A 12,162-nucleotide genomic window follows, 5' to 3' on the forward strand; every position below is an offset into this window, starting at 1 on the left:
GTGGAGCTTGGGTATGTCCCACATGTGAATTCTCCATCTCCCGTACTGGAGAAGGGGCGTTGTCTTACCTGAACGCCTTTTCTCAGTACGGAGATGGAGAATTCACACCCACCCCTTAAGGTCAGTCAGACTATTGTTGGGGTCTGAGAGCCAACACCTCGTCCATCTTCAGTCACTTCGCCCTCGTTAAAGACTGGATTAGCAAGAGGGGGCGTGTCAAGTTTGACTACTTGGTCTCAAGAGCAGGCATCCAATGAAAACCCACATGTGAATTCTCCATCTCCGTACTGAGAAAAGGCGTTCAGGTAAGACAACGCCCCTTCCACCAAGTCCTTTACCAAGTCTATCGGTTGAGTTAGTGTCAGCACCAAGTCGTCAGCAAAAGCTCTTAACCTATAATCGTTCTTATTTACATTTATTCCCTTTATTATAGGTGATTCCCGAATTTTAATTAATAAAATCTCCATTGTTAAAACAAATAGCAATGGAGATAGTGGACATCCCTGCCTTGTACCCTTCTCAATTTTAAATGCCTCTGTTAACCCCCCGTTGACTATGACTTGTGCCGATTGTTATTGGTAAATAGCCCTAAGAGCAAACAAAAAAAATTCCCCAAAATTCATTTTCTCTACGACTTGCAATAAAAACCGCCAGTCTAATTGGTCGAACGCTTTTTCAGCATCCAAAAATATAAAGGCCGCAGGGATTTGATTATTCTTATCCAAATATTCAATTAAATTAACAATTTGTCTTACATTATACTTCATATATCTTCCAGTTATAAATCCAGATTGATCACTATGAATCAATTGCCTCAAAACTTGCATTAATCTATTTGCCAATATTTTTGAAAAAATCTTATAGTCTATGTTCAATAAAGATATAGGTCTATAATTCTTGGGCTGGGTCAAATCCTGACCCTCCTTTGGGATCAGCGATATGAAAGCCCTTCTCCAAGATGGAGGTACCTCTGCACCCAACAAAATACTATTAAACAGTTCCTTTAATGGCTCTATCATTTCATCAGATAACACCTTATAATAAATTGCTGTTAATCCATCTGTACCGGGAGCCTTACCAACCTTTAATTGCTTGATTGCTCCAATAATTTCCTCAGCAGTAATCAAGCAATTCATCTCCTCCTTTTGATTATTTGATAAGCTAGGAAAGTGTGCCTGCTGTAAATAATTCTCTATTTCTGAAAGTTGTATATTCTCAGAGGCATATAACTTTGAATAAAAATCCCAAAAACTACTTTTAATCAAATTTTGTTTATATGTCACTTTGCCTTTGTAATCTACTTTCTCTATAATTCTTGACTTCTGCTTCTTTCGTAATTGGTAGGCTAACCACCTGCCAGATTTATTTGCATTACAAAAAGTATTATGTTTCATAAATCGCAAATTAGTTGCAATCTGATCAGCCAATAACATATTGAATTGCTCCCTAAGCATAGTTATGGCTACCTTTAACTTATTATCCAGTGGATTTAAAATAAAAGCCTTCTCTTTTAGTTTAATCTTAGCTTCATCTTCTGCTGTAGAGGAAGCAATTTCCCCTTTTGCCCCATTTCAAGGCTGAAGATCCAAAACTACATATGGAGGCTGGTTGATGCTCCATTGGTGGAGTGGATAGGCAGAAAATAATCATGCTGACTGCGATTAGGCTGGAGATACCTGCAGAGTATTTTCTTTCCAGTCAAACAAGTTATGTTGCATGGAGCACGTAAGCACGTATTCCTTCCTGTTTTGGCCTTCTTTTCATTCTCTGGCTGGGGTTTCCCTTTATTCCTCTGACAAGAGCCCAGAATGTCTCATTTTGTATCAGGTTGCAGCAACTACCTTAACTGATCTTGAAAAGGCTAGACCGGTTGGATCTGGTTAGTATTCAATTAGTATACTGGCATTGGGACAAGATTGAGAAATGAGGAAGAAAAGAAAAGGCACTGAGAAACCATTTCTGTGTTGTTTCTACAAACAGTATACAGGTAGTCCTCGACTTTTGAACCCAAAATTTCTGTTGCTAAGCGATACATTTGTTAAGTGAATTTTGTCCCATTTTATGGCTTTTCTTACCACAGTTGAAAAGTTAATCACTGCAGTTATTAAATTAGTAACACAGTTGTTAAGTGAATCTGGCTTCCCCATTGACTTTGCTTGTCAGAAGATCACAAAAGGGGATCACATGACCCCAGGCACTGCAACCATCATAAGTACATGCCAGTTGCCAAGTATGAGAATTTTGATCACGTGACCATGGGGATGCTGCAGTGGTCATAAGTCACATTGTAACTTTGAACGGTCACTAAATAAACTGTTGTAAGTCGAGGACTGTATGAGCTCAACTTGAACAAATCCTTGTTTTATCACATCAATGAAAGAGATTTCATTGATTTCAGAAGTCTACCCAACATATTTGGTTCCCTGAATTAAAGAAGCTTAAAACAGCCAAAATCTTGAGTACAAGCACATATAATACAGACTTAAACATTTTCCTAATATATGTGCATGGATAACATACACTGTGTGCACAATTATTAGGCAAGTGAGTATTTTGACCATATTATCATTTACATGCATATTTTCTACCTCCAAGCTGTATAAACTTGAATATTTAGTGGATATAAGCATATCAGGTGATATGTATTTGTGTAATGAGGGAGGGTGTGGCCTTAGGAGATCAATACCCTATATCAAGGTGTGCATAATTATTAAACAGCTTTTTCTCCCTCAGGCAAAATGGGCCAAAAAAGAGATTTAACTCACTGTGAAAAGTGAAAAATTGTAAAAAGTCTTTCAGAGGGATGTAGCACTCTTGAAATTGCTATGACAGTGGTGGCGAACCTATGGCACGCGTGCCAGAGGCGGCACTCAGAGCTGGTGGCGGGCTGTGGAGCCCCAGAGTGTGCCGGTTGAGGGGCCGGCAGGCTGTGGCTGCTGACGGACACTGTCAGCCCCCATGCGCTTGCTGGCCTCTGTGTGCGGGGGCCGATGGTGTCAGGCAGCAGCTGCCCTGGCCCCTGCCTTGCCTTGCCCTGAGATAATGGCACCCCCACCCTGCCTCGCCTCACCCCGCAGGACGAGCCTCCTACCCACCACCCCACCTGCCAGAGACCCCCTGGATCTCCCCCAACCCTGCCTGGCCCCCACAGGCATCCCTCCCCATGAGCAACATTGAGGTGACCATGCCCATCTTGGCCACACCCACCCAGTCTGCCATGACCACCACAGCCATGCTCACACAGTGGGCCACGCCCACCTGGCACCCAGCAATAAATAAGGGGGTTTGGGGTTGCAGTTTGGGCACTCGGTCTCTAAAAGGTTCGCCATCACTGTGCTATGATATTGGGGCATGATCACAGAACATCAAATGTTTTGTTGCAAATAGTCAACAGGATCGCAAGAAATGTGTTGAAAAAAAAAAGACACACATTAACTGCCAAAGATTTGAGAAGAATCAAATGTAAAGCTACCAGAAACCCTTTATCCTTCAGTGCTGTTATATTCCAGAACTGCAACCTACCTGGAGTGCCCAGAACTACAAGGTGTTCAGTGCTCAGAGACATGACTAAGGTAAGGAAGGCTGACTGACAGTAGGTTGGGAGTTCATTTTGAGTCCATCTTCAACCCGAAAAGGTCCAACTAGCTGATCTTTAATAATACCAGCCCATACCAGTACCCCACCTCCACCTTGCTGGTGTCTGAATCAAAGTGGAGCTCTGTGCCCATTACTGATCCAGCCACGGGCCCATCTGTCTGGTCCATCAAAAGTCACTCTCATCTCATCAGTCCATAAAACTTTAGAAAAATCTGTCTTCAAATATTTATTGCCCCAGTCTTGCCGTTTTAACTTATATGTCTTGTTCATTGGTGGTCGGGCTTCAGCCTTCTTTACCCTGGCCATGTCTCTGAGCACCAAACCCCTTGTAGTTCTGGACACTCCAGAACTTTCACTTTCACTCCACCCTTTCAAGAGTGCTGCATCCCCCGAAAGAGTTTTTAGAATTTTTGACTTTTCAGAATGAGTTAAATCTCTTTTTTTGGCCCATTTTGCCTGAGGAAAAGAAGCTGCTTAATAATTATGTACACCTTGATATAGGGTGTTGATCTCCTTAGGCCACACCCTCCCTCATTACACAAATACACATCACCTGATATGCTTATATCCACTAAGCATTCAAATTTATACAGCTTGGAGGTAGAAAATACGCATGAAAATGATGATATGGTCAAAATACTCACTTGCCTAATAATTGTGCACACAGTGTACACATGAACTCAAACATCAGATAATTTGTGTAATAATTTTTAATCTGAAGTTTGTTTCCTTTTCTAGATCCTTTTGAGATGCAGATCTAAACTATCTTAGTAGTCATGTTCATTCCATCTCTTTTTCACAGGGATAATTTATTTAACAGGTTATGTAATCCTTTCTGTCATTTCGGACAGAAATGTGTGCATTGCATTGGCTTATCCTTTGTAAATGCAGCCTTTTCCCCCAATGTATTATATCCCCCCCCATTTTCTAAAAGAAGGTAGACTAATGATGATATTCTTCCAGTTCAAAGAAGGACAAGTTGTTAAATGAAGGATGATACTAAAAATGGACTAGATTTGGCTGGAGCTGCAGAGAAAAAATAATCCAGCAAAGATTCCTGCAGTGTATCCCTAAGAAAAAACTGGTAGGTAGCAGTTCAGAACATTGTTGATGGCTCCATTCCATTCCATTCATGTGACTCAGGGGAGCATCTGCAGCCTGCCCTTATAGGGAGTCAGGGAGTTGATCTTGAATGGTCTGGGGGCCACTAGGGAAATATCAGGTGCAGAAGACGTGTGTTAAATCCAGAGGCAGAAATTTATTGGAAATAGATTCAAACTGCCTCCCTCCCCCTCCGCTCCCCAGGAGAATTGCCCGTTTCTGTCATAACTATTTCAATCAAATACAGGTAGTCCTTGACTTACGACCACAATTGAACCCAAAATTTATGTTGCTAAGTGAGACATTTGTTAAGTGATTTTTGCCCCATTTTATGAACTTTCTTGCCACAGTTAAGTGAATCACTGCAGTTAAATTAGTAGCACAGTTGTTAAGTGAATTTGGCTTCCCCATTAACTTTGCCTGTCAGAAGGTCGTAAAAGGTGATCACATAATCCCAGGACACTGCAAAGGTCATAAATATGAATTAGTTGCCAAGTGTCCGAATTTTAATCATATGACCATGGGGATGCTGCAACATTCATAAGTGTTTAAAACGGCCATAAGTCACTTTTTTCAGTGATGTAACTTTGAACGGTCACTAAATGAAGTGTTGTAAGTTGAGGACTACCTATATAGCTTTAGTCATCCTGTAGAATCTATTTCCTGATCTGCATTATCTTGAAGAGACTGGTAGCTCTTTACTTCCCAGTGCTGTTGTTCGTCCATCGATTTCGATGAAGACCTTAACATCTTATGGATTATGGGCCATCAGCGGTGTGTCTGTAGATGGCTGATGAGACCGATGTTAGCACGGAATGTTCTGCCACATACTGAACAGAGAAATGTGGACACTGTTGCTTCAGCATTTGCAGCTCTGGCTTTACAGAGTGCTCGCTTCTCTTGTGCCAAGATTGTCCTTCTGTGTTCATATGTCTGGCAACCCTGGTAAACCAGAGTACGCCATGTCGGTCGATCATGCGCCAAAAATTCCCAAGAGATGGTGTCGATATCCAGGGACTTGAGAGATGCTTTCAGCGTGTCTTTGTATCGCTTCTTTTGTCCCCCGTGCGATCGCTTTCCTTGAGACAGCTCACCATAGAAGAGCTGTTTAGGGATGCGATGGTCTGGCATCCTTACAACGTGGCCTGCCCAGCNGCCTGCTCTGGAGAGGACCTCTGTATCTGGTATCTTATCCTGCCACCGGATCCTCAGAATTCTGCGAAGGCAAGTCATGTGGAAGTAATTCAGTTGCCTGACGTGCCTCCTGTACACTGTCCAGGTCTCACTAGCATACATTAGGGTAGTTAGCACTGCTGCCTGGTAAACTTTAAGCTTAGTAGCAAGGCTTATTCCACGGCGGTCCCATATATTAGTCTGCAGTCTGCCCAATGCAGAACTTGCCTTGGCAATTCTACAGTTGACCTCGATGTCAATTGTCACTGCACGGGAGAGGGTACTACCAAGATACATAAATTGGTCCACTGCTTGCAGCTTTTGTCCCTTCACTGTGGTGGTAGGCTCTTGGTATTGGGCTTTTGGAACTGGCTGGTACATCACTTCCCAGTGCACACACATCCACAAGTGCAAAGTTAGAGGAAAGCAGAAATATGCACATAGACATAGATGCCACACACTTCTTTGTTACACAGAAGAAAATATGGGACTTCTTCTGGCTATTACCTCTAAAGAGGTTGGAAAGAATTCCTGGAATCAGGCTCTTCTTTCTTTATTCAGTTTGTATATGAATACGGGTAGTCTTACCTGTATTACTTACATCTATAATGGAGCCTGCCATTGCAAATTGTGACGGTCCTTAAACAAAGGCACCCACGTGATTTTCTCGCTTAACAACCTCCTCCCTGTTCTTCCCAGTGCAGTCACTGAGTGAGCAAGAGGTGCCTCAGGGACAGGGACGGACCTGGAAGCCTAGTACAGCCCTGCCTCAGGCCTCCCAGTGCTTCCCCTACCCCCTGAGGCACCCCATACCTCACTTCCCAGCTCTTAGCGACCCTACAGGCCTTGGGTCTGCTTCCCATCCTATTGTCTCTGGAGCTACAGAGATTGAATTGGGGATGAAGAGCAGGCCTCCTTTCCCCTCGGAGTCCCTGGATTCATCGAGGCTGCTCTGAAATCGTGCCTGCTTCCAGGACAGCCATGTGACCTCCACTGTATAGGAGTAGCACTGTATAGTGCAGAGTAGCAACTGTTTTTAGTAGGAAATCTACAGTAAAGGTAAGTGACTGACTGGTGTCAGAGGAGGTGGGGAGAAGAGTGTGGGACCCAGCAGGATAGGAACCATGCTCAAGGCCTATGGGGACCTAGAGGGGAAGGATGGAGGGAGATAGCCAATGTCCCTGAGGTCACTTGTAAGGGCAGGCAGCTTGCCAAGCACACACATTTGTTCACATGACCACAGGGACACTGCAGCGGCTTTAACTCTGAAACCAAGTCGTGAGTAGCTTTTTTTGGGGGGGGGTGTCCGTCATAACTTCATTGTAAGTCGAGGACTACCTGTAGTAGAGAAATGTAAACTGCCGATAGAATTACTTATGTCATTTTTTTTGAAAATTTTTTTGATTTATCTTGATCTCATTTTTGTACATAAAGTTCTGTCACTCATTTTATCTATAAAGTTTGTCCAGCTCATTTTTGTATTTGAATTAATCTATTAATTCTTTTGCAGCAACTCTCTGAAATGTTGGAGGAAGAGTTTCTTCTTGCTGCTTCTTTGTTCTCATTTGATATCCTGAGGCTCTTGCTGTTCCTTCCTCAAATAAATATAACCTCTTTTCTGTCATGAACAGCTATGCACATAGGGACTGCACCCTACACTCTGGATTTTGAGTAATGTTGTTGGGGAAATAAACTTCTGCCTAGATCAGTGTTTCTCAACCTTGACACCTTTAAGGCATGTGGACTTCAACTCCCAGAATTCCACAGCCAGCATTGCTGGCTGTGGAATTCTGGGAGTTGAAGTCCACATGCCTTAAAGTTGTCAAGGTTGAGAAACACTGGCCTAGATGCATACATTTTGAGATTTCTCATAGTAACTAGAGACATGGCATGGTTGAGATTATTTAAATTTTATGCAGGAAAGTTATCTTCAGGGATGTGGAAGCTCTATTGTGACCTTGTTCCACAAATGCTTCATTTATCTGAATAAATAGCATTACTGTTCTAGCCCAGTAACTGTCAGGTACTGTATATTAAAATCCTCCTCCAAAAGGATACTTACTGTAATTGTTCTGTGTTGGAAAAACACGTTTTTCTATAATGAACATGAGTGCACACTGTAATCTATTCCTCTTTCCTTTGTTTTTAATGTATAATTTCAGAATCATCTCTGAATAGCTTTCAAGGAAATATATTTTGAAAATATCTAATTTATATTAATTAAAACTCACAATTCATATATGTTATTAATTATTTCTCTCTCTCTCTCTTGCAACAGGATGTTATTGCTGGTTTTCTTTATGCTCTTCTCATCTTGGTCGTCTTCCTTCCAACTGTGGATCTAGTTGATAATTTCAACTTAACTTTCACATATGCACCACTAATCATTGTCAGTTTTCACCTGGCTTTGGGGGTGTTTTCCTTCACTCTAGATACGTGGAGCACATCCCGAGGAGATACAGCTCAGATCTTGGGCAGTGGTGCTGGAATTGCCTGTGGCTCCTATGTTACCTATAAGCTGAATCTAATGCCAGATCCTCCACAAGAAATGCTTCCATTAGTTCCCTCCCTCACAGTAAATCTCTTTGGAAAGGCTGCTCTGCGATTATTGATTGGATTAGTTTTTCTGTTGCTGGTGAGAATGATCATGAAGAAGGTCACCATTCCACTGGCCTGTAAAGTCTTTGGTGTTTCTAGTGCAGATGTTCGAGAAGCCCGACAACACATGGGAGTTGAATTGCCTTATCGCTATATTACTTATGGAACGGTGGGATTCTCAGTGGCTTTCTTTGTTCCTTTCTTATTTTGCCTAATTGGACTGTCTCCATGTTAGTGTTTTCTTCATACGGAAACAGTGATGGACAGTTGATCTATGCGAGAGATGGTATAGCTTTTGAGAAGTGCTATGGTATTGCCTCTGCAAAAATTATATGCTGCAGGCAGTGAGCTCAAATCTTTGATACTGGTTAAAAATCTTATAGATTCAGGTCCTTGTGAAAGGCCATGTCTAGTCTTACCATTGTAACAACATTATAAATAACTAATTGGTTTGTGTGTATGCATAAATACGCTTCAGACTATAAATGAACCATTTTCTCTTTATTTAAATATGTTAAAGCAATTATGTTTACAGCTGATCCAGAAGCTCTGTCTATGGTCAATTAAAGCCATGTCATATCCCTCATCCACAAATGGCTATATTGTAACGAAAAAGCTTTTTCCCCTTTTCATATACACACCTATTTTTTTTTTACACACAGAAAGGAAGCTATGCTAATAAACCTAAAATTTAATGAAATTTGGCTTACAGCACCTGATAGCTTTAGAGCCTTTTTTGTACTCCATATTTTAATGTGTGAACACAAACCACTTATTTCCATGTACTGTATTATTTGCTTGATAATTGTGCCTTTCTGTTGGAATGCACCATATACTGTGAGATATACACACACACAACTACTATAAAGTAGTATAAACATATTCTAAATTAGGGAGATATTTTAAAATGTAAGCTGCAACATTATTAATAAAAACAATTTTTATTATGTAAACTAAAACCTATATTGGGGTTCACTCACTGTAATCTACATTCTAATAATGTTTTAATGGATATTTTAAGTGCAATATACTGTATGTTATTGGCAAGAATACATTTTTTCTGATTCTCTTATTTTTTAATTAGGCATTAATTATATCTGAAATTAATGCAGTGTTAAATTATATTTTTTAACATAAATTTTCTTGATTTCAAATGAAGTCATATTCTTAACAATGGTGGCTTTAATAAGAAACATATAACAGACTTGTACTATTGCATTGTATTTCCCATGCTATTAGATCAGTTATCATCACATTGTGGAAAAGGTTCTGTTGTCCTTTTTTATCTTCCACAAAATAATCAAATGTATTATGGTACCAATTACATCTAAGGCCATATAGCCTATTATTTCTGATTTGTGACATGTTGTCTAAAGAAAAACTAGTGAGGGAAAACCTTTATTATTCTTATGACATAATGACATCTGACATGGTCTTTGTTGTCCTATAGATCTTTGGAGATCAGGGTATATAGAAGAAAGGAGGAAGACCAGAAATAAGAGTGTATTCTCTCATATGTCTCCCTTTGTATTATTCCAGCAAAATTAAAACACTCTTCATGGTTCTGTAATGTACAGGGGTGTCAAATTCGTCGCGTCACGTGACGTGTTGCAACGTATCGTGACTTTTTTCCCCTTGCCGGAGCTAGGGTGGGTGCAGCTTCTGCGTGACACATCCGGCCCGTGAGCCGGCAGTTTGACACCCCTGCATTAGTGGGATGGGTCAGGTGTGCTCCAGTATATGTGTTGTTTACATATTTCTTATGCACTTGTAAACTGCATTTATGGATGCTTCTACTAGGGCTACACAGCAATCCAGATTCAGAGGGCAAAAGATGATTTGTTACATGTAGGACATGCATGGAGCACATGATGGAAACCCATTAAATCAAGTGCATCTTTTCCTGGGATTATATGGCATCTGTGAAAGGCACTTTGGGTGAGTCCAGTGAGACATGGTGCCTTGAACTGTTCTGAATAGGTACTCCAAATCCCATTTTGCTTTTTGAATCTGCAAGGCTGCACAGACCTCATCTCTATTCCCAGCTGTCCAAAAAGTGCCTACTGTGTATAATGTATAAATGGAGAATATAGATGGGCAAATTATCTTGTATGGTAAAGGCAAAAAAACCCACTGCTGCTATCATATTCTTACCTGTAAGAATATGTTCTTACAGGAATATGTTCACGGTACATCCAATTGTGTAAATTATGGTGATTAAGCCTTTGAACAGGGTGGTATTGGTTATCATACAAGTCTGTTTTGTTTCTCTGGGACCTCTTCGCAACATAAAGTTTTGCAATTATAAGAACTCAGAAAATTGAACCATTTTAATTTTATTTGAGCCTTATGATTTGCAAAATTAAACAGGTAGGCCTCGACTTACAACCACAATTAAGTCCAAAATTTTTGTTATTGAGTGAGACATTTGTTAAATGAATTTTGCTTCATTTTATGACCTTTCTTGCCACAGAAGTGAAGTGAATCACTGCAGTTAAGTTAGTAACACAGTTGTTAAATGAATCTGGCTTTCCCTTTCACTTTGCTTGATGGAAGATTGCAAAAAGTGATCACATGACCACAGGACACTGCAACCATCATAAATATGAGTCAGTTGCCAAGTGTCTGAATTTTGATCATGTGACCATGGGGATGCTGCAATGGTGGTAAGTGTGAAAAACGGTCATAAATTACATAAATTTCAGTGCTGTTGTAATTTTGAATGGTCACTAAACGAGCTGTTGTAAGTTGAGGACTACCTGTATATGGTATGTGGTCTATTGTAGGTCTAGTGTTTCCTTTTTCATAGAATAGTTACCAGTCATTTGTTATTGGGCCTCATGTAAAAGGGTGGAAATGAATCAGGAACTTCTATTTTGATAATACAGTACACCAGAACATTCAAACAATGGAAATCTCCATAATTCTTAAACAAGTTGAATGTTTAGGAATTAATATTTCTATGTTGAGTTGTGCAACGAGTACACATGAGTTGCTATTATTCAAGAGCCTATAATTTATAATAAAAAAGAGCCCAGGAGCATGAGACATTTTGAAGGTATAATTAAATTACACTTGTTGGATGCTTCTTAGAACAACAACAACAACAATAATAATTGTACTCCAGTGTTTACGGTAGAAATATACACATCTAGTTGTAGTTGCTTGGTTTTGCTTTCCTGCTATAGTTTCAAATAACGCATTGATATTTTGTCTTATTTTTGAAATGTTGCTAAATTCATTTTTTGGGGGGGAGGGGGAAATGTTGTATTTTCTCTGTCCTCATTCTTCTGTAGATGAGACCAGAACATGGGATCCTTTGTGTCACTGCAGCCTTTTTTATGCTCTGCCTTTCTGCAGTGTTTATGTTTAGTCACAACAATAGCAGTTATGCTCCTATATGGAATTTAAGAATTTGGCAGATGGCATTTGCACTGTGATAATATCTGGTTACAAATGTAGTCCAGAATATTCGGCTTGGACACAGAGAATTTAAATTAGTTTCATGACACTGGGAAGATGGATTTCTCCCCCCCCCACTTGATCATAATTATTGCTACCATCATGGTAAGGCTCAGGGGCATCAGAGGCGAGGAGGCAAAGGAAAACGGATGGGCGGGTGTCAGAATTTGCAAGATGGTCATGTCTACCATCTTACAGGTTTTGATGAGATGCCTGTGGCTACTTTTAAAA

General features: G+C 40.4%; 1 protein-coding gene across 1 annotated transcript; it reads left to right on the forward strand.

The window, feature by feature from the left end:
• The first annotated feature begins 3,563 nt into the window (after positions 1-3,563).
• Positions 3,564-8,953, forward strand: LOC107293309 (sphingosine-1-phosphate phosphatase 1). The gene is made up of 2 exons (XM_015822456.1): positions 3,564-3,572; positions 8,150-8,953. The coding sequence occupies exons 1-2, from the start codon at positions 3,564-3,566 to the stop codon at positions 8,702-8,704; spliced, it is 564 nt and encodes a 187-aa protein (XP_015677942.1). The 3' UTR covers positions 8,705-8,953.
• The last annotated feature ends 3,209 nt before the right edge of the window (positions 8,954-12,162 follow it).

Source organism: Protobothrops mucrosquamatus, unplaced genomic scaffold (assembly GCF_001527695.2).
Source record: "Protobothrops mucrosquamatus isolate PMUCROS unplaced genomic scaffold, P.Mucros_1.0 scaffold1575, whole genome shotgun sequence".
NCBI classification, from domain to species: domain Eukaryota; kingdom Metazoa; phylum Chordata; class Lepidosauria; order Squamata; family Viperidae; genus Protobothrops; species Protobothrops mucrosquamatus.